Source organism: Thamnophis elegans, chromosome 2, assembly GCF_009769535.1.
Source record: "Thamnophis elegans isolate rThaEle1 chromosome 2, rThaEle1.pri, whole genome shotgun sequence".
Classification (NCBI taxonomy): Eukaryota; Metazoa; Chordata; class Lepidosauria; order Squamata; family Colubridae; genus Thamnophis; species Thamnophis elegans.
In genome coordinates, this window is record NC_045542.1 from 118,256,118 (window position 1) to 118,283,018 (window position 26,901).

Genomic DNA, 26,901 nt, shown 5'->3' on the forward strand with positions numbered 1-26,901 from the left:
TGATAAATTTTGCTTTAATCCACAAGTGAAGAAACAATTTGTCATTTAAAACTGAGTCCAGTAGCAAGAAAGAGTCACAGTTTGGTTAGATATTCTCCTTTTTGAAATTTATCACCCCAAAATGAGCTATAATCATCTTTGGGGAGAAACTAAAGACATAAAAATGGGCAAGAGGTATTCAGTATTCCACATGTGAACTACTTTATGCTCCAAAAATGAAGTCCTCATACTTGAAACCTTGATGGGTCAAAACTAGATAAAAGGAATGTGTAGCTTGAGACAGATGCTATTTGCTATGCAAGGAAGGTCATTTTTCATTCTCAAAGAAAAATGTTATTATGATGTATTGCTGATTCTAGGTTAGCATTTTAAACAACTTCATGATCACAGGAAGTAATAAGATGTATTACCTGAGAGATGATGAGAACACTAATCTCATATGAATAAAGTAGTGAACTAAATATTTCGGAGAGGGAGGGGAACTGACATAATCCCAGTAGTTGAGATGATCACTGAATATTAAGACTCACTGGATTTAAAAGCAGAAGGTTGTTGATTAAGCTCGAGATATTCTTGAAAATTCCTCCAAATGGGTTATGAAGTTGAATAATTTGAAGTTTTGTGGGCAGGGGGTTGCTTTTGAGTTAGTCTTTCACTTCTGTCAACCACAGTTTTCTTGGCAATCGCTTGTTTTGTTCTTAAGAGTGGGAAACCCATATCAACGAGAAAATAGCCCTATTACATTAGATTCCCAAACAGATTTTCCTAGCATAATTATTGCTAACTACAGCAAGACCATAATGGGGTTTAGAGTGGGGTGTGGCTTTTTTAAATGGCTTCTGCCATGCCTCTTTCACATGCTCTCCATGCCTTTCATTCTGTGATCTGTCCAAAGTGAGCACGATCCCCAGTGACCCCATGCCCTTCTCTTCCATCGGTGCAGAGTGGCGGCAGGGCAGGATGGCTCGGATAATTCTTCAAGATGAAGATGTCACCACAAAGATCGACAATGACTGGAAAAGGCTCAACACTCTAGCTCATTACCAGGTGTGGTTGTCCTTGGGTTTTGCCATTGTGGTTGCAGAAGAGACCTGGCATCTGAATGTGCTATGTATTTGAATAAGATACATATATTTATCTCATATATGAGAGATGGATACTACAAACAGTTGTTGTTGTTATTTATTTTACTGTTGAATTAGTATTGGAGGGAGAGAAGAGGATGGAAGTCTAGGCTAGATTCATGTGATGAGTATTAAATAATGGAAAACATACATATCTCCGGATTGCATTGTTAGGTTTTTGGTGTCCTCTGAGTTTGCTTTTCTTCTTGCAGACATTTCATTATCAAGCTAGGCAACATCAGTACACAGATGATGTTACCTAGCCTAGTAATGTTTGTAAGAAGAAAAGCAAGCGAGAATACTAAATTATACATCTTGGAAGCACATTTGTAGAGAATGAAAAGAAAGCTTCTAGCTCTTAAGTTTAACAAAAGAAGCATTAAAATTATGTGCAAGATTGTTCTCTTTCTCTGTATTCTTCCTGACAAGGCCTGGAAGAATCCATATGCTGTCCTGTGTGCTTTGGCTTTGATCTGTCCACTACAAACAATTGAATAAATATGCTCTAACAAAGCAAGAATGAAGGGAGAACAAATTCTAGACAAAGCTGAAAAGCTTTCTATTTTTGTGCCAGACAGATTTTGCAGGAGATAAAACTCAGGTCAGATCTGGGAAACCCAAGAAATAGAAAATGTTCTTTATTAAGAAGAAAAAGAAAGCTTTCTTATGTTTGTGTGTACATTATGAGAGAATGAACTGTCTGTCTTCTCAAATTTTCTAAGAGGCTCTGAGAATCCACTGAATAGGGAGTTAAACTTGTTATTTCAGCTTCCTTTAGTAGGGAGCTCAGTGTTGGTTGGAGTGAAAGAGGTAGAAGCTATGGATTTTCAGTCTTAATTTTGGTAATATTCTCTACAGGTAACAGATGGTTCATCTGTGGCACTGGTGCCCAAACAGAACTCTGCCTACAACATTTCCAATTCCTCTACTTTCACAAAATCACTCAGCAGATATGGTGAGTAAATGAGAAAACATCCTTGCCAGTTTACTGTCTAGAATTCAGTAGCAATCTGGGAATTAAGAAAGAAAGTCTTCCTAAATTAAGAAAAAGCAGACTAAAAAGGATACCATGCTTCAGTCAAGCCTCTTCTATTGACTTACTTGGTTTTGCATGACAAAATTGACCTAGGCCCATTTTATAATAATTCAGCCAGCTTCTCCCAGTTAAGGCTTTTGCCACTGGTTGCTTTACCCAGTTTAGTTATGCTTCCAAAATCCATGTTTCTTTACTGTGTTTTCTTAAAGCCACTGTGCTTTCATGTGTCTTATTGCTACAAGATTAAGATAAGCAAGGATCTATTACTTTACTGAGAAAAAAAAATGTTGCAGGATCCAATCTGGGTCGGTCACTGGGACCAAAAGTTTAGTCTGCACAACTTTTGACCTTGGGCTGGAGGCCATCCTCCAGGAAGATTCAAATAGAGAGAAGTTTCCTGAGGATGGGCTCCAGTACAAGTCTGAAACCATTCTAAACCTCTGGTCCTGATGACCGACTCTGATTGGATTTTATTACATTATCCTGAGACATGCATATTTGCCTTCATATGTGAAAAAGGTCATTTATTTAGAATTGAAGGCCTTAAATATAATGAGCTTCCTTCATTATTCATTAGAGCCTCTCCATGAAAAAAAGGCAATAATCTCTCTTTTTCTTGGGCCAATTAGTTAATGAAGTTTAATTGACAGGGTAGCCCAAAACATATTTCTTGATGGTATGACAGGCCATGCTCCACGTTAAGTGAGGTGGAGGGAGGACAGAGGCCAAGAGTCAGCAGAGGAGGGAGAGGCAGTTGCCATTATATGTGGTTTCCTCACAGAGAGTATGCTCCGGACAGCTAGCAGCCCTGACAGTCTCCGTTCCCGGACCCCCATGATCACACCTGACCTGGAGAGTGGCACCAAGTTATGGCATCTGGTGAAGAATCACGATCACATGGATCAGCGAGAAGGTGATCGTGGCAGCAAGATGGTCTCAGAAATATATTTGACTCGTCTGTTAGCTACTAAGGTAAATCATAATGGCTCCTAGGTCCACTGTGAGATTGGGATAGTGTTATAAGTTTGTTAATAGTAAGAGCAAGAGCACTTAGACTTATATACTGCTTTACAGTGCTTTGCAGCCCTCCCTAAGAGGTTTACAGAGTCAGCATATTGCCCCCAACAATCTGGGTCCTTATTTTACTGACTTCGGAAGGATGGAAGGCTGAGTCAACCTTGAGCCTGGTGAGATTCGAACTGTCAAATTGCAGGCAGCCAGCAGGCAGCAAAAGTACTCTGCAGTACTGCATTCTAACCACTGCACCACCGTGGATCTTAATATTTCATTATGAACTCTATCTTGTTCACCTTTTTTTCCTAAATTGTTTTATATACGTACGTGAATTATATGTATTGCACCGGATTCCAATTGCCATCTGGATAGTGATCGATGGGATATAGTAAATCCTGTATGTATGGAGGATTGAACTTGATGACCTCCTAGTCTCTTCCAGTTCTATGATACCATGTTCCTACTGTTGGGTTAGAGACAGTCTCTCCCTCCAAACCTAATCCATAATCAGGAGATGAATATTAGTTAATCTAGTGGATAAGATACCAAGCTAGGAAGTAGGAGACCATGAGTTGTAGTCCCTCTTTATCCATGAAAGCCAGCTCAGTTATCTTGGCCCGGTCACTCTTTCTCAGTAGTGATTGGTGATTCTACTGCCTCTGACATGATGAGTCATCTGATTCCTTTGTTTTCATCACCTCCCATTTCTAGCCTTTTTATATCTGCCCTCCCACTAAACCTGCAAAGATGAGTATTGTACCCTAGTTATTATCAAAAGCAAGATGGGATTGCAGCCTCTAGGTGCTATAACCATTGATTTATCCAGCTTCATTGTTCATGCACTTGATGAACGCCCTCATTTTACCAGTGTTCCATATCAGCAAAAACCCAAGCGGAGTATTAAAAATCCAGTGGTTTATGACACAAACACCAAACTGCTCACAATATAATTGCTGCACTAATTCCTGAAGTAAATCAAATGGCCAGTAGAAGATTTGTATTGGAACAAATCAAAACAATACTCTGTTGTCAGATTCTGAAAAATCCCAGGGTAACTGCAGAGCTAAATTCAGCTCACCTGAATCTATCCTAGCCAAATCATAAATCATAGTAATCTGCAAGAGGATGCTGATTGCTGTACTGCTATTGTTTAACTTGTACAGTTTTAGAATATATATACCTGAACATTACAGGGCTACTGTTCGCTTCTTCTATGAGCAGCAAAAAAAATCTAAGCAAGAGGAAGCTTTCTTTCTCTTTCTTTCTTTCTTTCTTTCTTTCTTTCTTTCTTTCCTTGCTTCCTCCCTCCCTCCCTCCTTTCCTTCCTTCCTTCCTTCCTTTCTTCCTTTCCTTTCCTTTCTCCTTTACATCACTCAAAGCATCTAGAAATTATGTCATTTTGGTTAGTACATTTGGTTAGTTTCAGAATATATAGGTGACACATAATTTGAACATTCCGCCAGAAAGCCCATATTCTTCATGAGAAAGTGGGGAACTCACTCTCTCAAATATTTTCAGAATGCCATCATGGATTTTTCTTCCTCTCTCTCAATCTAAAAGCAGTCCTTTTTCATAGAGAGATACTTGGATTACCTCAACCTAAAGGAGAGGAATATATCTATATTTTATGTATTTGTTGGATGTTGAAAGGCACAGTTTTTGAAAGCCTTTTCAAAATTCAAGATTTCTTAGCAAAATTGTAGGGATTCTAAAAGAAGTCTGCAGTGACAGTTTCTCTCTCACACACAATATTTCTGCAGTTTTAAACCACTATTTGAACTACATGGCTTGTATGTTTTTCAAACTTCAGTAGCTGGATCCTACATGAGATGATAACTGAGAGGATTATAGGCTTATCTTCCCTCATAAAAAAATCGCTGTCTTGGAAAGCCAGCTTAGAACTATTATGAAAAGAAAAAAAAAGCAGTGATCCTGTACTTAATTGAATACTGAACCAGAACTCTGAAATAATTTGGATTGCTCTATGTAAAATCATATATCACTACCACATATAAATCATTAAATTGAAGATTTGTAGAGACTTGACAAGGCACAGGAGCCATCTTAAATGAATGAATATGACATGGATGTCCACACAATAGCCTCAATAGGCTAGCCAAAACAGTGTCATTGAAGCTCCCCCTATTTTTAATGCCTTCCTTCCTTCCTCTCTTTATAGTTCTATTATACCTTCTCCAAGTTCAGTTCTAAATTCCTTTACAATAGCCCATGAAAAGCCGGTTTTATTTCATCCATTGGCGACACTTCAGTTTCTTATTTGAGAGCATGTTTAGTACCAGTGAGATATTTTTTAGCCCTTCTAAGAAGAAGAAAAAAGAATGCCTTCATTCTATTGTTGCTGTTCTGGTTGTGTACATGAATGATATTAAGTAATGCTGAACAAATATCCTCTTTTTTTTGTTCCAGGGAACTTTACAGAAGTTTGTGGATGACCTTTTTGAGACTATCTTCAGCACAGCCCACCGAGGGAGTGCCTTGCCTCTGGCCATCAAGTACATGTTTGACTTCCTGGATGAACAAGCTGATAAGCACCAGATCAATGACTATGATGTCAGGCACACTTGGAAGAGTAACTGGTAAGAAGATGCTGTAGCACAGCAATAAAGCGCATGGCTTGCACTGCAGAAAGTCCCAAGATCTCTTCCCAACTTCTGAAGGTCAAACTGAGACAGAGTGCATACCTGATGGGTCATTGTGTAGATAAATATTCAGTTAGGTAGATCAATGGTTTGTTTCTGCAAGCCGATTTCTTATCTAAGCTGCAGCTGGTGGGTGAAAAGTTGGGGGTAGCTAACAGGAAAATGTTTCTGTCAAAGAGTGTAAACAGCCTACTGTAGTTTCAGCTTTTTTGGAAAATGGATCAGATGGTTTTAAAAAATTACCTCAGTCACATAAGAAAATGCAGCCTCAAAGCATTTGTGTTATTCTATTCCCTGGAATAGAGGAAACCTCACAAATACACTTAAAAAGGTATTTATATTAGGCTACAATATAGCCTGTATCTAATTCACCTGTTGAGATGGGAGGGTATAGAAATCAAATAAATTAAAAGAATGCAGGTCTGTCAAAATAAAATTACTGTAAGTTTATATTATGGGAAATCATCTTGCTTCGTCAAATACTTCAAAGTCCCCCTGAAAACCAGCGTTTTCCAAGTTAATGCATAAATCGCTAAAATCACAATATAAAACGTGGAATAATAATGTGGATCCAATAATGGGAACATAATCATTAAGAGATCAGTAAAATAACAGGGTTGCACAGTGCTGATTCAAGGCAAAAAGCTGTTCAGAGTGCTGGAGAAAATCTAACCTTTGGGGGAGATGGCATGGCTGCTTCGGAAGGGCAGAAAACCGTACCAGAAAACAGGGCTACTGAAACGAGCTGTAAACAGGTGCTGCATTCAGACCTTTGCACGCTTCAAAGCACCTCTTAATCTTTGAATCAGAAGCGATGCAGAGTCTTAATAAACAATAAAAGCGGCAGCTACAGGAGAGCAGTTAAAAATCTTGTATGCAGCATTTTTGTTTATATAGCCCGTTATCAATTTGCTGGTGAACTGTATTCCACATTTACCTTCGAATGTGATAGGGAAGTTATTCTCCGCATGCTGATTTGCATAGCCTTAAACTCCGTCTAGCTATTTATTTCGTGCTATTGGGGATTAGCGTGCTCAGTGAATAGTAAGAAGCGGCAGACACTTTTCTCTTCTGCTGCTGCCTTCCTGATTTGATCTCTCAGTTCCTTTCACTGTTACTGGGGATAGGAATATACACTCTGATCTCTGGTATTTGTTAAATAGAAACCAAATTGCTTTTGTAGTTCAGTAACTGTCAGTAATTAGCAAGGCAGGAAAAGAAACATTTTTAAATGGAGTTATGAGAGCATGGAAACATTTGGAACTGATTTATCACTCGGCTTTCTATATTAAAGGAAATAACTGCTCTGGGAGGAAAAACGGGGTAGGGAAAGAATCCCAATGATGCAACTCCACAGAGCCCAGGGAGGCAGGCAGGCTCCAGCATACTAATGCCCTTGCTTGTTTTGTACTGCTAATTCAGTGGATAGAGTAAATTTCAAGAGATGGTTCCCTGAAATTAAAAGACGTAGGTATGACCAACACCTGGATTATATGAATTGTGGGAGTTTGTTGAGACAAATAAGAGTTAAGAAAAGCAGGGCCTAGTTTTCTTTGAGATAATTCAGATTTTATGTTAGGGTAAGTGAGATCAGATGATGGAATTATTTTATACAAACCCCCCCCCCCCCCATCTTAGAAGTTATGGGAAAAGTCTCCATGGATTTCCCTGATGTACAGATTTTTTTCCAGTGAAAAGTGAAAAATTAGATAGTATTCCTCAGGTTGTTTGTATTGTACATTGCAACTTGGTCATTCCAACTTTCTTCAGGTACAGTTGTTTGAGTTTTTCCAGTACTTTGGGTTTTTCTCCAACCTAGCCAATATAACACGGAAAATATTATGACATCCCTTCTTCCTCACTAATATTGTTTTGTGAAAATAAACATGGGTAATTTGCAGAAACAGCATAGCCAATTGCATTGTGCTGGTTGCCTCAGTTAAGAGATAAATTAATGCTGAACTAAGGAGGATCAAGAAGGTATTTGCTTTTCCTTTAATTATAGTTCTCATTTCTTAATAGAATTTCATCTCCAAGGGCTAATAAAAATATAGGGATTTAATAAAGGGCAGAAAACTTGGTGAACCCTGACATTTAACACTAATTCCAAAGGTTTTAAGAAGAGCAAAGGAAAATGATAGAAATGTTGACAGGTACTGATAAAATCCCAAGGTCAACATATGAATGACTTTGACAAATGCTCTATTCTATGTCACAAATAATAGAATTTACCAGGCACATTTTTGGATATTTAAAACAAGTGTCATGATAGAAATATTTCTAATATTCACTTTTCAAATGCCCTTAAAATCATTTACATATTTATAACTACATATAAAACATTTATAAATATGTTCATATACAGCTGCACCCTTATATATACCCACCCTTCAGTGAGATAGCTGTGTACCTAGCAAACCATGCATCAGCGTTATTATCACCTGTTTAGATTTTGGGGAAGACCCTTGCCCCCTTACTTTGATAGACTTTAAGTAAAAGTTTATGCAGTGGCAGATTAAGGCTTACTGATGCCCTAAGCATTGACAAATCTTGGTGCACTCCTCCTTTGTACATAACTGTACGAACCTTCATTGTTTTGTTTCTTTCTCAACTTTGTGGTGCCCCCTTGGGTCTGGTACCCTAAGCATGTGTTTAGTCTGCTTAATGGATAATGCACCACTGGGTTTATGCTAAGAGTTCTATTTGAAGCTACTAAGAATAATATTTTCTTTTCTTCTCTTTTTCAGTCTACCTCTGCGTTTTTGGGTGAATGTGATTAAGAACCCGCAATTTGTGTTTGACATTCATAAGAACAGTATTACTGATGCCTGCCTATCAGTGGTGGCTCAGACATTCATGGACTCCTGCTCAACTTCTGAGCACAAGCTAGGGAAAGATTCTCCCTCCAATAAACTACTGTATGCCAAGGACATCCCTAACTATAAGAGCTGGGTAGAAAGGTGAGTAACTGCAGCTGTAGACAAAGTAGGTTTGCAAAAAGAACAAAAGGTGTGGCAGTTCTAGAAAGTTTGGGATGGTTCCATGCTATAAAAAACCACCCTTGGCTAGAGGAGACAAATTGGTTCTTTGAAACAATTGCAAGTAATTGTTTTTCTAAGAATTGCCAATTCCTTTCAGACCTTTCTAATGAATAAATAATAGAGCATATAGATTTCACGATGGCAGCTATTTGTATTAGGCTGGATCCAGCATAAACATCTAACTTGGGTTGGGGAAACCTCAGTGAAGTGTTTCTTCTATCAGCTGAGCTTTTCAGTGGTTGAACAAGACAGGGAATGATGTTTCTGTTGCAACCATTATCAGATCCAAGTCTCCAAAAATTGCATTTAAGGATTGGTGGAGGTAGGTTTGGGGAATTTGGGAGGCACTCCAGGAAAGTAAAAATAGCATTCTCCTTCCACTGTCCCTATGTTTGAGGATATTTCTACTGGTAAAGCAATCCATTTGCAGGGGGATTAGCAAAGCAAAATCTCTTGCCAATGGAATTTAAAGCCTGGATTAGATCCAACCCGAAAATAATACAATCATGTTGTGTTGAGTAATACAGATAAGAGTTTTTATTTTTCAGGGGTTTTACTGGGGAGATTCGGATCAACTTCAAGTATGTTTGGTTTGTTAATTATTGTGTGCTATTGAGGTAGAGACTTGCACATTGAAAAGACACAGGGTAACTGGTGCTGTTTTGTGAAAATTGTACCTGTCAGAGGTTTTTTTCACTGTTGCTAATAAAGATGAAAAAATAGATAGTGAAACACAGTATGAATAAGACTCTCTATTTATAAGTAGAGCTATTTTATTAAACAAATTGTGTTTCTGTTTGTGTACACATGCGCACACACATACACACCAGAGGCAGCATTCAGCCATCCTGTTCGGGCGAACTGGTAGCGGTGGCTGTAGGAGGCTCTGCCCACCTGCCCTGACATAATGCGTGAGGATTGTGTATGCGCAGAAGGTGGTGCACATGTGCAGACACGGTGCTCACATTTGCAAACCGGTAGGGAAGGGAAGTGAATCCCACCACTGATACACAGAGTGAGAGAGATGTTAATTAGTATTGGTACATGGTACAAACCATACTTCCAAATACTTAGACTTAGATATTACATTTGTGGCTGAGTTTTAATTCAAACTGTTTTAACAACTTATTATTCTGATGATTAGAGGAGAAGAACATTGCATTAGTTTTATGAGTATTAGTTTTTTGAAAGCTTTTGTTTATTCATGGTAATAGGTGGACTACACAAGCCCGGTGCTTGTCCTACAAGATGGACAGACCACAAAACTGATTCATGGATGGCTAGAATTATATTTCATTGCGATAAGCTTTAGTAACAGAATCTTGACTAAGTTTTCCTTCCCACCTCCCTTGACACTACGGAACCAGAGATGAGTCTCTTTGTAACAACCTTCCATTCTCTCTGAACTTAACCCATATTTATGCTGTACTGTACCTGATGTTTTCTTAATGGCCTACAGATTTGTTCTTTTAAGTCATCTCCCTAATCTTCCTATACCCAGAAGCCTAACTAATATTGTGAGACTGTGTGGGGCATCTTCCTTTTTCATGCCAGCATCTCAAGCTAAGGACATCTGAGACAAAACCTGTACTTGTGTCCTTTTCATTAACTTTTCAACTGCTAACCTTAATACAAACAATATTTTATGATGCAGTTTTTTGCATACAGCAAGTTGTACCATTTTAAGATTTTTTTTAAAAAAAATTAACGAGATTCTGCTCACTTTGAAAATGAGGGGAAAAAACTTCAAATCTTGTGCACGCACTTTTGTACTAGTTATTAAACAGTAGCTCTCTTCTTTGGGAGCTTGAAAAAAGTGCAACTGCTTTAAAGAATCGATCCCTTAAAGTTAATACAACTTTAATGGATTAACTTCTTAAAACAGCAACATTGAAAGCGGGGCTGCTTTAATGATTAGCAGAGAGGGATCTGAAGCACATTCATAATCTTGATATTCAATACTATTTGCTGCTTGCTTAGCTGGCTATTTTTAATACTAGCCAATATTATACATTATGGCTGTATTTTACAGATAACATTACTCTCCTAAGTGAAACCCATTTCTTCCATAACAGAAGTCATCATTATAATTTGGTAACAAACTTTCTAATAAATACAGAGTTATAAAACACTATCTCCAAATATGTCACTTTCTGCTCTCTGATGAGCTACATTAAGTTCTTCTCATAGGAGTGTCCAACTACTGATCTGTGATTCTGCTTGACCTGACTCACCATGATTTTAGAACAATTCAGGTCTATCTCTAATGAAGAATGTAGACAAGACATCTTATACCTCAGGTCTTTTTCCCTCAGCAATCCCTCTGTGTTTTTCTTTGTGTGTGTAGGTCAGGTATAGCAATACCAAGTGCTCCAAATCCCTATTTAAGATGGCCCTAGCATTTCTGTTTCTGCAGAAAGATTGGATCTTTCACCCAATCTCTTACACTCAAGCTTTTTTTGTTTGAGGAGAGGAGAGGGGGAAGAAGATGTCAATAAAAGGTTTACCTCCAATTACCACAGCATCTGTTTAAATCTGTTTCTCAAGTCCTATTATTTCAATCCACACAAGGAGCTTGGATCAGATTTGCCTCATCTTCTCAGTCGTAAGATGTTAAGGGAGACTGTGTGCTCTGGGAGGGCTTACTGTAAGAGGACTAGTCTGTTTACTTGAACACAAATGAAGAGTCATTTGGCAGGCAGAACACTATGAAATGGCTAAATGTGCTATGTACATTACAATTGCTTCATTGTAATGAATAGATGTATTACATTTAATCTGGAGACTTGTTAATTAAGTTTATGGTATTTTCTAGATTTATCCTCAGTTTGACTCCTACCTGCTATTGAACATCTTTATTTTCAACAGCATGATTTATTTTTCCTTCTTCTCACTTATAGATATTATGCAGATATAGCTAAAATGCCAGCAATCAGCGATCAGGACATGAGTGCCTATTTGGCAGAGCAGTCACGGTTACACTTGAGCCAATTCAACAGCATGAGTGCCCTGCATGAGATCTACTCATACATTACTAAGTACAAGGATGAGGTAAGGTATATCAGAACTCTTAGACTTATCTTAATATAACTATTTATCTCTGTTTTTTCCTCTTTCTTTTGACCCACAAAAAGAAATCCAGAGTGGAGCTGCTTTTATCCCTCTGTAAACTCACCCTATCATGTCTTAATAGTTGCACAGCCAGCTAATGAGCCCCCACTATTCAGTGTCCTGCAGCATTTCCATACAAATACAAAAGAAGCTCCATTTTTTAAAATATATGTTAAAAATGATCTGTAATGTATAAAAGCAATAAACAAAAGAACACAATTATGTGCATTATAATTATGTTCCAAAATCAGTTATTAAAGACTGATCTGGGCAGTTACTTACAAAATATGGTTGTACATATCATTTCTATTATGTGGGGCAAACCTATCTGGGTTTTGTCCCACTTTAAACTGAAAAGGGTGTTTGTCTTCCTGAACAGCTAGTCATCATTAAAAAGATGTGGTTCAATTACCCATCTGTTGAGATACTAGAATAATAGGGGAATCAGTTGCAGCAAATTATTGAAACAGGGTACTAAGTTCTCCCACAGATTCTTCTCTTTCCCCTTATCCTAACTATCAACTCTGACATAGATGGATGAGATAAGAACATTTGTCAAGTAGTAGTTCCTTTAATTTCTCTCCATCAATATTGATGATTATGACGACAACGATGATGACATTACCCTCCTGAATCATACTGACTTATGCTACATTCTTTTTATTTCACATAACCAACAAACCTGGGATTCTATGAATATCTCTGTCCAAGAATTAACCTACAAGCCCAGCCAGCCAAATGTTGCCACCTACAAAGACCTTCCACTGAAGCTCTTTTTAAGTCCTGCATTTGCTTTACAAAGAGAGGACACTTGTTTCTTTTCTAAAGTTTAGATATGCCTTGAGGTTTTTTTTTAATCTGCCTATTATATTCATCCTTTCTTCTCCTGTTTGGATACAAATTGCTTAAAGTAACAAACACAGACCACTGCCTTTTATAACAAAACAACACTTTTTTCCAAAATAGGGGGTGAAATCACAACAGTGCCTCAGCAGATAAGTAATGGGCCAATAAGAATGGAATAATTAAATCAGTGAAGGGAACACATGAAGTAATCAAATAAGAGACAAAAGAAAAAATATCAACCTAAACCTGAAGCATTTAACTCTCTAAATGAATGTGTTCTGTGTCAGCTGTTCTGGGTCATTTCAGTGAGCCCATGAACAAATGACCTTATTTATAATTTTGAGGTGGGGATGGCATTTACTATCATAAGAGAGTCACTTCATAAGCCTATAAAGTTTTAAGAGTGGTTAAAAACCCATCTACTGTAATTGATATGAACAGCAGAAAGTAGAACACATTTTCTACAATCCTTTATTAAAGCAATAAAATATATGATGCTTTTTTATATATATGGAGTTATATGGATTTTATTGTCCAACAGAAAGATGTTGAGAGCTGGGGGGAAGGGAATTGGTTGCTTATATAAGATAATGAAAGCATTTGTACAAGACCTTGTCAAACATCTTTGCATTGTTATCTGGGCAAGGCTCCAAAATTGGTTCCTTCAACAGCTAGTAAAGAAAGTGGCCTATTCACATAAATGTGAATAGAGATCAAGGCTTCTTAGAGGTTTCTACACTCCAGTAAGCTTTGTAGCCAGCTGAGATCTCCCGCTCCATGGCAAATTTCCACATGCCAATGGAACGGCTTGTCTTCAGAGGTTGTTGGTGCTCCATCAGTGGAGGCTTTTAAAAACAGACTGGACAGCCATTTGTCTGAAATGGTATAAAGACTCCTTCCTGAGCAGGCGATTAAACTAGAAGACCTCTTTTTAACTCTCTTATTCTGTTCTGTTTTTCTGGTGACCTTGGATTAGTCTTTTTCTCAGCCCTAGGAAGAAGGCAGTAGCAAACCACTTCCAAAAATGTTGACAAGAAAATTTCATTAGTCCAGGCGGTTGCCGGGAGTCAAAACTGACCTGAAAGCACCACCAACAACAACAACAAATAGCTTAGGTTTACATTTTTAGGATCCTTGGTTGATATTTAGTCATTGATTTGATAAATTATTTCAAACTAGATCTATACATATCCACCTCCCTTTGTACCCTCAGTTATTTCGTTTTTAATAGAAAACATGCCGCCAAATTCTGTCTCATTTTTATTTCAAAAAATCTTTTGAGTCTCACTAAAGTTTAGGACTATTAAACAATAAAAATGGTGGGTGGTCGCAGCTCTGTGCTGGAACTATGGCTACCTGCCAGAAACGAAAAGGAAGGGAAGGAAAACGGGGGTAATAGGGAGCACCCCGGGGGATTAGAGGGGTTGGCAGGAGGGAGCAATCTCACCTATTCACAGTCTGGAGAATGGTTATTACGTGATTGATGTGCCCATTATTTGTGAATAGGAAAGCACATTTGTACATCCATTTTGTAAGAGTGCCTGTGACATGCTTGTTAATATTCCAAGTAAGACCACTATAAAATACATTGCCTACCTATGTTTTGAATAATGTTATTCTGTGTTTAAATATTCTATTCATATATAAAGTGTTTCGCATATTGGAAATTCTGAAAGTATTGTTTCTGAAGGGCACCAGATTCGGGTGGATGGTGAAAAGAGTAATATTAATGCTGCATGTCAGCAAAACTGAATATTATTGTTTCTTTGTAGACGTGATCTTCAGATGGATTCTTGTATCTCTCAGTGGCAACTTGCATTTTGTAGAACAGAGTTTCTTTGAATATGCAGTTCAGAGATCTATTTCAAGTCAGCAGAGTTCCCTCTGTGGTATAATATAATGCTGCTGGGAGCATTCCAATTTCCTATTGTTTTTATCCCATAAAAATAAATTAACATGCCAGTCTTTTGTTGGCATTGCATATTAATGATTAATAGTCACTAGTTAACTAGACTAGATTCTGTTACTTGAGTTCTTTTAGATTTCCTATGAACAAGATCTTAGAGATAAAAGATGTAGAATTATTTTTAGAGTGATACAGACAGAATTGTTTGAAATTCCAAATTAATGAGATTTTTTTTTATCCGGATCTACAGCTTTTCTTCCTGAGGTGAAAGTAGAAGGATAATAGAATAATAATAATACATAATTTTTACTATTTAAATCAAGTTAATAATCACCAATTCCAATGTGCTGGTTGCAATGCATAAAAGAGAAAAGCATCTCTCACATAGATATGAAACCATATTTATCACAACTCCTATTAATAACAAGGAATGTTAATGAGAGATTCCCTGAATTAAGGCTCTTTCAAATGTTACTTTCATTCCTCAAGAGTTTACCTGAAAGATAGTGTGATCCGGAATATTCCCTGTGAGTTGGCCATTTTTTTAAATTCTTGAAGGCCCTTGTCGGCTTCAGATTAATCAAAAACTCTTAGTAGGGGCAACTCTGGGGTTTCATTCAATAGTAAGAAGCCACAAAGACTCCAGAACTCTGTCACCCAGTTGTGATGGGATGAGTTGCTTCCTGGGGGAATCCCCCCCTTTTTTTTGCTTTTTTGCAAAGGAATTTATTTATTTAGGTCTTGTATTTTTAATACTCTTTCATTGTATTGCAAACTGCCCCTAGTTGCTTTGGATAGTGAGACAGACAGCACATAAATTTAATAAATAAAAGGAAGAATGCAGTATCCTTCTTTTGAATGGAATCCAGAGAGATAAGTTGCAAATGAAACCCCATGTAACTTTTCCTTGATTAACCTTACCTTGATTAACTTGGACAAAGTTTAGTGGGTTCCAGCCAAGTATGGTAAACATATGTGTGCACCAGCAGTGCCAAGGAAAGCCTCTTGTATGAATAGACCGAAGCGTAAACCCGACCTGCCTTAAAGGTAAAGCACTATATACAAAAGTTCACGGAGGTCATCAACAGGAACCTAACAGCCAGCACCATTGCAGCTTTTCAGCACCCTGACTGCCATCTGGATAACATCGACGGGAATCAAAAACTGGAGCTAGAGGCGGCGGCAGCACCCCAAAGAGCGGCTCCTCCAGCGTTTTTCACAGCAGCAGCTGCTGCCCTGAGGCTAGTCTCCCAGCTCCCAACATTCCCTTTCATTAGTCTTACAAATCCGCGAGGCCTTAAGAGCAGAAATCAATAGCAAGCAGGGCAAGTGCTACGTGGTTAGAAAGTGCAGCCTTAATGAGCTGCAGGCAAAAGAAGTTGCCAATCCTTGTCTTTTTGGTTAACCACTGTCTGGCATCTGTTGAATGTGTCTCTATAGTCTGCTCTAAAAAGTGTGTTGCCTGTGTGTTTGCAGCTCTCAGGAGCTTCTTTTATTATTTGTAATGGGATTAATAAATAGCAGCTGTTCCCTTTGTTTGTTTTCATTCATTAAACACAATTACATGCAGCCCGATTGCACCCTCTTTGATGCAAAATGGGAGGGAATAATTTTTCCTATTGCTCAGTACTATAATGTGCTGTCATTGGCACTGAATGAAAATCATAATTAATTTTCATTTGGGTTTTTGCATCTTCCTAATCATGGAGGTCTTTAGAGCAGGTGACAGACAAGTATCTCTCTTTTTTTCCCCTGCCCCCCCCCCCTGCTGTTTTCTGTTTTACCCTGTTGTGCCCAGAAGTGCCACAGAAGAACAACCAGGTTATAAAATCTTTCCAAACTCAAACTTTAGTGATTGTCTCCAGTTAAATCAGGAGCAAAGGAGATTTGGAGGAGTCTCTCATTCTATTCAGGCCTCCAAGACCTTTAAGATCCTAAGATTTGACATCAACCTAATTGGTTGCTTTGGTTGACATTCAGTATTTTGGCACCACCTAGAGGTGCTTGAAAGAACAATGCTTTAGGTGAGGGATGAGGTATTGGGGGAGTCAAACTCTGGCCTGGATTGTTATCTATATGGCTATGCAGCCAGACCAATTTTGTGCCTTTCATATTTAGAAAACTTTTGCAACTAGACACAAATCTTTTTCCCATATGGTAACAACCTTAGAATATCTTCCCACAGGCATGACGTTGGATTGGCTAAGGCCTTTCTTGATCGGATGATTACACCAGGATGTACCAGCTCTGTGGCATATTTTGCCACTTTTGTGGCTTGCTTTATTTTGCGACATTGCAGCCTTCCTGAAAGCCCTGGGCAGCGGTGCTGTGTGTGCTCCCCATCATCTCTGCAGGTTCAATATGGGAAGCCTAAAGGTGTCACAGCTGCTTTTAATCACAGGGAGCTTATTTCCATATTACTTGTAGAGTTTGTGATGGGCCTTTCCTGCTTTCGAATAGTCAGCCTATTAATTATACAAGAGTTTGTTTCCAATTATGCAGCCAATGAAATGGTTAATTGAGTTCTTTTTGATGGATGCCTCGACATTTAATTGGAAAAAAAATACAGCTTGCACTCACAACAAATGTAACCACTATAATGGGATTTCTGATGAGATTGCATTTTAATCATCCTTTTTCTAAAAAAAAATCTGGCAGTGCAATTGAAAGGGAGGTGGGGTTTGGGGGCATTTCTTTTTTATCCCTCCACTTTCTCAATCCTTTCCTGCCAAATCTTCCCTTTTCACTCAACTGTCAAAAGGCCCTCTCGCAACATCCCACCCTTCAGTTCATTAATATGGTTGATTAAAGAATGGATTACTAAGAATATGTACAAATGGTGTTCTAAAGGTTTTCATCTGATTCTGAGAACAGAACTGAAATGTAGATTCATTTTTAGCTCTTTCAGTAGGAAAAGATGTTTATTATATGAATTCAACTGTATTCTATAATTATGTCCTTTTTTCTAGTGCCTCCAATAAAAGGCCTTAAGCGTGTTAAATTCCATTACTTGACATGTTTTCTGAATGGCACTGAAGTATAAGCCTATTTAGTGGAATGAAATTTTGGTGGAAAAATTCCAGAATTGCCATTTTCTAGTATTCTAAAATATAGTGTGAATAGCAATAGGTTCTTTCATCAATTGAGGCAAATCTGACTGCAATTGAATATGAAATCTACATCGGACCAATACATTTAGATTCTTCAGCATTTTTTCATGCCTTGCCCTGTTAGCTCCTTGTAAAGGATTTTTTTTTATTAATCTTTTCCTTTCTGCTCTTTCCTTTATCAGATTTTAGCTGCTTTAGAGAAGGATGAACAGGCCCGAAGACAACGGCTGCGAAGTAAGTTGGAGCAGGCAATTGACACAATGGCCCTCAGTAGCTGAAAAGGCCGAGTTGTTGTTGCAGACTTCCTAGCAGCGGAGGCTAAAAGAGAAAGCGGCAAGCAAGTTGCAGCAACAAGAAAACACACAAGATATATTGGGGCTCGGCACAAAACAGTGCACAGAGTCTGCTGCGTCTTTGAACCTTTTGCACCGATTGAACAGAAGAAAATCAAACAATCCTTTAAATCATTATTATCAAAGCAAACTGAAAACAATTTAAGGACCTTTTTGAAAGGAGCGACTGACGTGGCAAAGAACCTGAGAGACCCAAGAGATGTGTGAGAAGAGCCGGGGGGAAGAAATTCCAGCTGAACTGCTACTGTCCCTTCCCCACCAAGGCCTGCCCCAAATCTGGCAAAGGAAGGTTGGGGCATGCACTAACTTCTAGGGCAATGATTTTACATTATGTTTTTCTTATAGCAGGCGGGTGGGCAGTCTTATCATTTTTTCCCTTCTGTATTTGCTTCGACTCCCGCCTTGACTGGACAACTCAACTCTTCAATCTACTCCTCCTTTCTTTCTCCCTGGCCTACTGTCTCTAGTGTTAACTGCTAAATTTGCACAATTTTCACAAGCTAATGCTGTCCTTTTAGGGACTGAAAGGATATGGAGGGTGGGGGGGAAGGTTGCAAATCTGCAAGAAATCTTTGCAAGGTTTTTTCCCCCCAACAAATTATTGGTGTGGGAGAGAAATGAGGGTGAGTAGAACCTAGAGAAGTGGTCCCAGGCCTCCTTTTTTTATTCTTTCTACAGTTCGTCCTGTGCCATTTTAAAACGTCATTGAGCACAGGCCAAATAAATGCTCTCATTTTGAATGCTGCTTAAGGGTGTGCTGGAGACTTAGAAACAGAAAGGCGAAAAAAAAAAACACCTAAAAATAAAAAAAGAGGGATAGGCACATATGAAAACAATCTCACCTAAAGAATGATGTTTCTCATCTATAAGGAGCAATGCAACTTCCCGATATACCTTGCATTGGATTTTTATAGAAATCAGAATCAGCTTTTATAAGCAAAGTTTAACAACTGTCTCAAAATTGCCCCTACAGAGTTTTCCTTAGTGTACACACACACACACACACACACACACACACACACACACCTCCCTCCATGTGTAAGCTTTCCATTTAGAGGTCAAAGATACTTTCAAAGAAGCTCTCCATGTACAAGTATCATATAGCCAGAGAGAAAGGAGCTCTTTAGTCTAATAGCTCAGTATTGCAAAAGGAGAATGTTCAGGTTAAGCAGGATCATGCAGGCAGTTTAGAGAAAAGCTTTTTTTTTTTTTTTTGCCTTTTGAAATTGCATTGCTCCACCTCATTCCACTGGCTCTGGCTCTCCCCCAATGGCAACATAAAGCCTGGTCAGATTATCAGAAGGGCAGTCTTTATTTCAAACAGTAAAAAAAATAAGGTGTTCCCACATAAGGTTGCAGTTTAACCCAGATAAATACGACATGTCATTTCCAGCATTGTTTTCGGTATGTATGTGTGTGTATGAGAGAGAGAGAAGGGTTGTGCATGCTCATGGACATTCAGCTCTTCCAAATACTGATTACTGCATACTTATATCTTCAGCAGGCTAATTCCAAAAACAAAAACAGGCTTAAAGTTTTTACAGCAGACTTGTCCAATCTATAGACCTGGGTCTGCATGCAGCCATGGACAGTTACAGTAGTAATGTGTCCCCATAAACCTTCCACGTTATTATGTGGCTCTTATATATGTTGTTGTCAATGTGTGAAATTAGGCATTTCATGGAATGCCTAGGAAATCTATAGAATGACAAAAATCAAATGAAACACTTTTAACATTTCACACATTTCCTAGGTATTCTACGCAATGCAAAAAGGCAAACCAGCAAAGTATAAAATACTCCTGCTAAAATCCCATTCTGGCCTTCCTTGTTGCAACATGTAGGTCAATACTGGTCTTTTTGTCTTGGTTATTTATTTTTTTCAGTAAGGAAAAACTTCTATTTTGCATTTCTTCTTTTATTTTCATACATGTCTTTCCAATAAAGGGTTAAAGTTAGGGTGAGAGCCTAAGCCTAAGCTAACCCTATTCATGTTGCTCTTTTCATGCTTTTCCTAAACAGTTATTGTCACACTGCAAAATGCCTAGGTATTACATACAATGTCTAGGGAAAGTATATAGCGCATTAAAATAACAGACATTTCATACTTAGCTTACAAATGTCACCCATTCTTTGCTCACATGTTTTGTTTGTTTTCTTGTTTTATATTTTATAATAAAACAAAATAAATGTACTATTTCCTAGGCATTCCATTCTATACAATGCCAGCCTTTCACACATTGCCAGTAACATATATAGTAACTGTATTACACATTTAACATGCACCCAAGAAATTTCCAGTTCACTCAGTGTGGGTCAGGCAAGCCAAAAAGTTGGACAATCATGCTTTAAAGCAAGAAATAATGGCTAGGCCACCAAAGCTGAGCCTGCAACCAAGTGCTCTTTGTGCGCAACAAAATATTCTGCGGGAAATAGACATGACAGCAGATCGACCCATGAGAAGCAAAGAGAAAACATGGCTCTTTAATTGCATGGAAGCATAACCATTTGGGATCTTTTTTTGTAGGCTGATATCAGCAATCAGTTATGTGTCCAGAAAGTGTTTGAATGGTTGCCTGCTTGTTAGAAACTTTAAATGATCTATGACCAGCCCAATATTCTCACTCCCAGTTTATTTATAACTTGCTTTGGTTATCTTGTCGCCCTGTTTCTTTAGGTAGGGGAGAAATAATAATCTTCAAAGGAACAGCATAGGATTGTCTGCTCACATTTAATGTTAGTGCCTAGGTTAGTAGAAAAGTACCAGAAAGGTCACTACCATCTCCCCACCTCTCCTAATTGGACATGTACTTTCTATTTTCTCCTATTTCTTCCAACTCCAAAATTGTAATTACTTTCTACCCTGATTCTGAGCATTCCCTGATTCTGGAGTTGTTGGTTAGCAAACAATCACTAGGGGGAACAGATGCCAACTTTGGAAAACAATGGAAAATCGGTTAAAAACTGAGCAGAGAGTCTTGGTTACTTGCTTGTTCTCTAGGCTGAATCAGACATCTCCCATATGATTTAAAAGCAAGGTTGCCTTTATTGCTACCATGAAGATTTCCAAGGTATCGTGTAATGTTTTAGAATGGAATGTGTGTTTGCTTTGTTTTGTCTTGGCACAGTTCATTTAGAAGGTATCCTCAGTTGAAAGCAAAGCCTTTATACAGGTAGTCAAAATGATGTATGACCATTCGTTTAACAATCAAAACAATGATGGTCCTTTCATTGGGATTTTTCCTGAATTCTGTTTCCTTTTTCCTTCCCTTCTGTCATTTATTTCTTCATCATTCCATCAAATATTCCATTATTTGCATGAAGACATTCAGTTCCGTTCTGCATGTAAAGCTTTTTACTATTATTTTAAGTTTACCAGTGTGTTGAAGTCTCTGCCCTAATTCAACTCAGGTGACCAAATCCACCCAATTTTCAGTCTATCTGCCTATCAAGTACCAATAAATTAAGCTGTTCTCTCAACTGACCTAGTGTTGAAAGAGAAGGTATTGTAAAACATACCAAGCCTGATCCTACCTAAATAAGTGGAAGAGAGAGATGTGATGTGTGTGTGTGTGTGTGTACACAAAATGTTACAATCTAATTTTTACACCTCAGTAGGGGAAACTGTACCGTTAACTGGAGGAGTTAAAACAATATCAAATGTGGCTTTTTACACTAAACAATGGAAAACACCAAATGGGGGAAAAACATATTAACATTCCTCACCAATAGAACAATCCTTTGAATATACATCTCAAATTACTTTGTAATTTTTATTTTTAATTATTTCTTTTATTAAAGAGGAGGAAAAAGAGAAGACAATAAAATAAAACAAACTAAAAAAATTCTGTGGAGTCCTGAGATAATTCTGGATCCATAAGACCTGTGGGCTGTTGCATGACTGTGATAGAATTTAGTCTGAGTTAATCTTTTTTCAAAAGAAAAAAAAATGCAAGTGTTGAATATTAGAGGTTTGGTTAGACTTTTATTTTTTTGAAATTTTGGACTTAATTTGTCACTTCTTGTACAAGAAACGAAAAAGAATTAATGTAAATTGTTTATTTCTGGAAAATGGTACTCAAATAAGTCTTAAAGGACAGCTAAATGTTGCTACACAGGAAGGCTACCATAATGGTTTAGAGAAGTGGTTCTCAACCTTCCCAAAGCCGCGACCCTTTAATACAGTTCCACATGTTGTGGTGACCCCCAACCATAAAATTGGTGTCTCGGTTCCTAAGACCATCGAAAATATATGTTTTCCGATGGTTTTAGGCGACCCCTGTGAAAGGGTCATTCGACCCCCCCAAAGGGGTCCCGACCCACAGGTTGAGAACCACTGGTTTAGAAGTTCATATCTCCAGACTTTTAAGTCTACTTGGGACTATAAACACTATATGATTTATGTTCCTCAACATGACTTATCTTTTCACTTTTCCAATTGTATCATGGATCACAAAGAAGCAAATTTGGCTTTGTGGTGTCACGTGATCAGAATCTTTGTCTGTTTTGATTATTGCAAAGAATTTCTTTTTTTTTTAAGTTATTTTTTTTCAGGAGCTGCTTAGAATCCTAGTGCTTAAACTCAAAAAGGCAGTCTGCTACTTTATGACCATCCAACTTCTGTTTAAACACTAGCAAAAAGAGGCAGTCTGTTCTGTTATTGAACAGCTTTTAAGATTAGGATATTTATTCAGTTTAAATCTACCTATCATATAAATCCCTCATTTTTCATTTGCATCCTGGAACAACAGTTCTGCCCTGTCTTCTGTGTGACAGCTGTTCAGTATGGCAGTCATCTGTCTCTCCACCTTGCTAAACATGTCCAGCACTTTCAACCTTGTATGTTTTTTCTTCCGGGCCTTAATTTCTCTCCTCTGTATCTGCTTTAGGTTGTCAATATCCTTCTTAATATGGAGTGCTCAAAATGGGACACAATATTATAAATGCAGTGTGACCAATATTGAATAGATGGGAGCAATTCTATTGATGTTGTCATGTTACTTTGGATACCGCAATCTAAGATTGCATTTGCTTTTTTTTCATTTTGCAGCTGTATCACATTGCATCTGTATCACACATGCAGCTGTATTACCATGTTAGCAAGATCTCTCCAGATCCATTTTGCATATATTATGACCCAGTATGGTCTGCTCCCCAGTTCTTACATCCATATCTTTGATTTGTCCTACCCAAATGTTGCATTTGTCCATGTTGACATTCACAGTCCTAGTTTCTACTTCACTTCAGCTCCTGAAGGTGAATTATTTGTTACCCCTTCATCTTTGTGTCATCTGAAAGCTGATAAGGCTATACCCCTGGTCAAAGTCATGTATAAATAGGTTAAACAGCACAATTCCTGAAATGCAGCATTCATTACACAACACAATATTTCTTTCCAGTTAAACAATTAGCCAGCTAGATTTGTTAGGTACAGTCATTCAATTAAGGCCTTCTACAGCTGATAGAATATCGTAATCCATTAAAATCCCATGATATTTTTGCTGAATGCTTCCCTGAAGTCAAAGGAGACCATGTACACACCATCCCCATTATGACTAACTGATCACCAAATTAAGTTTGGTGTCACATGTCTTTTTTTTTGATAAACCCATGCTGGAATTTCCTTATCCATATTAGTTTGATAGTGAAATAAATCAATATTGGATTTACATCCTGCAGAATGCAAAATTAAGTAAAGAGATTTGGGGATTTATTCTTTTTGGAAAAAAATTGCTTATGAAACAGTTTGTTTTTCTCATTATTGGCCTTGATTCAACTAAACCATTATCATCATTCTGTGGCAATCATTTGATCCCTGGGGAAAGGAGTCTTTGCCAAATATAAACCAATAGAATAAAATAAAAATTAATGATGATTAAGTGTGTGGAAAAGTCGACATTTTTCTGTATCTTCTAGGTTCTTTGCCAGGTGGACAAACAACTTCAGTTAAAATAGCTGGAAAGCAATAAATTAATCAGGGTATGGCCAAGTGTGGTAGACTAATCCTATTGGTGGAACAAACAGATCCTGCATGCATTGCATATTTGCAGCCACGATGATAGCCTGGTGAATGATTTTTCACATGCAAAGGTTTCACTCGAGATAGAAAGTGAGATAGATCCATTATAGCAATATTCAGATGGGGCATGAAAAAAGTTATTTGACCCCCATGACTGTATTGAGGGATGCATCTCTGTATTTTGAAGGGTGGATGGGGGGGGGGTTATAATTATCTGGTTCTATCTATCAGTTTGTCTCCTATTTAAACAGAGCCAGCCACTTTCCAGACGGTGCCTGAGGCAAAAGAGAAGCTCAGTGGCTGTCCCATATAACAGGAGGAAATATATATGACAAGTAGGCAACTGAACCCAGATGCTCATCTTTCTCACCATGGTGCTTGTGGTTTCACAGAAAATAAACAATTGTTTGTGTGGCCACACATTCCTCCTATATTTCCAAAGGGCTTACAGTCAGTTTCAAAAAGGATCGCTCTAATGAATAAATGGAGCATCCCTTTAATCCTGTTTGATTGTAGTTTCAAACCCTGCACTATTAGGATTTGAACGCTTGAATAAAACCCTACATAGGAACAGTTCCATACTGCCAATAGTTATGCTACACTTCTGGGGACTGGCTGTTCACTTGACATCACCAAGCAACTTACAGAGTTAATCATCCTTGCCTGCCAAATGGAGTTGTTCACTTCTTTGTGCTAGAGTCTTGAAGATGTAACTTGGGCTTATCTAGTTGCCCTTTTTAATTCAGTGTCTCAACTCAGTTAAAATTCTTCAATATGAGAGGAAATCTGCATACATCTTATGTTCAATTAATCTCCCAGTCTCTCCATACTAAACAGTTGATATTATTGCATGCAAAATTATTTAAATAATCATCTCATCTGACAATGGTTCAGTATTAATCATAAGAGTTCATTGAATACATGGGGAAGGTTGATATTACTATATTGCTGAAAGTTTTAAAACTGTGGAGTCATAATGCCCACTTTAGCAGAACTTACTGGTAGGTCAACATACTTTTGTCCCTTTTTAGTGTCCATGGAAAATAAGTGTTTTGAAACAATAGACCAAATTTTCTTTTTCTTGGTATAGCCTTTTGATAGCATCACTCTTCTTTTTCTGGTGGGTAAATGAGTCCCATTGTTAGCCTATGTAACCCATTGTTAGCCCTCCAAAGTTAGCCTATGTAGCCAATTCATACTTTATGAAGTTATTTGACCAAGTGGTTTTCATAGTGAAAGAGTCATTTAAAAAGCTAGGCATCTTTGTGGGCATTTGATCATTTTTTCTTCTTTGTTGTTCATCTACCCTGCTCTATTTAACTACTACTGTATATTGAAAATCGACTTACTTACAAAATTCCTAAATGGATTGTAACCTGCTTCTCCAGTTCTTTGAAATATCTGGCTAATTCCTCATGGATTACATGGACTTTTCATCTTACTCTGTAGGACCATTCCTATATTCCTAAGCAATGATTCTCTTAGCTTTTCACTTCTGTTGATGTTGTCTAAGCTGTCCTTTCTTATTTCCACTTATTTCTCTTGAGGGTCTGCTCTTCTCATATAACTGTTTGTAGTTTCTTTCCTATTAAGAGTGGGGATTAACACTGAGGAGCGGCAGAATGAATTTACTTTCCACGAGTATAAATATTTTATTAGATTTTTCATCAGATTATGTTGACCCTTGATGCACCCAGTTATACAAATACTCTGCCAAGATAATGTCAGATGCTTTGACTGCAATATTGAATCCCCAGAAGTTTCTGTAGTTAAGCAGTTATTTTAACTGTAGTTATTCATGTCATTACAATAGGCAAGATATTTTGATATGCCTTTTGATTGATGCTCAAATGAGCACATAAGAAAGTTGTATACATTAGCAGGAAAATCTTGGATTAACACGTTTTTACAAAAATCCTTCAAAAGCAAAACAGTGGAATGTTAAAATGGCAACTCTGATACTGAATAAATAGAGATTATCCAACATATTTTTTCTAAGTAAAGTTAACACAAGGATTTCTAAAAGCATCAAATGTCAGAAACAAAAAAAGAGTATTTATCATGTCACTACTTAAAATTGCACTTAAGCATCATGCCAATTGATTCCCACCAACATTATTTCTGATTCCCTACCAATAAATCTAGTGTCTATTCCAGCATCCATGACTTGATAAATTTTCCATTATTTGAATACCCTTGTAGGAAAAGATGCATTTGAAATACCTTTGGTTCTTCAGGGACTAGTTCAGGTTTTACATTCATTGTTTATACGCGTACTCATATTTCATTTCTTCCCTTTAGTCTCCCACCCCTTGCATTCTTAAATATAAATGCAGTTTTAGGACACAATGAGAATCAGTTGAAGGAGCAACTCGGTAGAAAAATGATGAAGGCACTGTGATTAATAAATAAATGATTTGATCTCAAACTGCACAGTTCTGAGAGAATGATTTGAGAGAGCAAATTTGAGACAGCTTTTTTTGTTCCCTTAAACCATTGGCTTTTCTTCAAAGTTCCTAGAGTTCTAACATAAGAAATCCCTCGACAAGTGAGAATTGTCTTCAATTACCCCCCAAATGTGCAAAATTACAGAAGTCTAATAACATGCAGCAAATCCCATCCATGTGAGCTACACACTCTGGGCCATGTCTCTAGAGTAGAAGGCATTGGTTTTATTTTCAT

The 26,901-nt window shown here is 37.7% G+C and overlaps 1 protein-coding gene across 3 annotated transcripts in view; it reads left to right on the forward strand.

Moving 5' to 3' along the window:
• The window catches only part of PLXNA1 (plexin A1), a 385,871-nt gene extending 365,318 nt beyond the window's left edge, over positions 1–20,553 (forward strand). Inside the window, exons 26-32 of one of the 3 annotated variants that reach the window (XM_032209248.1) lie at positions 896–1,047; positions 1,983–2,079; positions 2,942–3,132; positions 5,602–5,771; positions 8,582–8,794; positions 11,776–11,926; positions 18,031–20,553. In XM_032209248.1, the coding sequence (XP_032065139.1) occupies positions 896–1,047; positions 1,983–2,079; positions 2,942–3,132; positions 5,602–5,771; positions 8,582–8,794; positions 11,776–11,926; positions 18,031–18,126 (1,070 nt within the window). In that variant the 3' untranslated portion in view covers positions 18,127–20,553. The remainder of the gene's footprint in view (positions 1–895; positions 1,048–1,982; positions 2,080–2,941; positions 3,133–5,601; positions 5,772–8,581; positions 8,795–11,775; positions 11,927–18,030) is intronic. The other 2 variants (XM_032209249.1, XM_032209250.1) reach the window with 2 other exon arrangements.
• Positions 20,554–26,901: the final 6,348 nt, after the last annotated feature.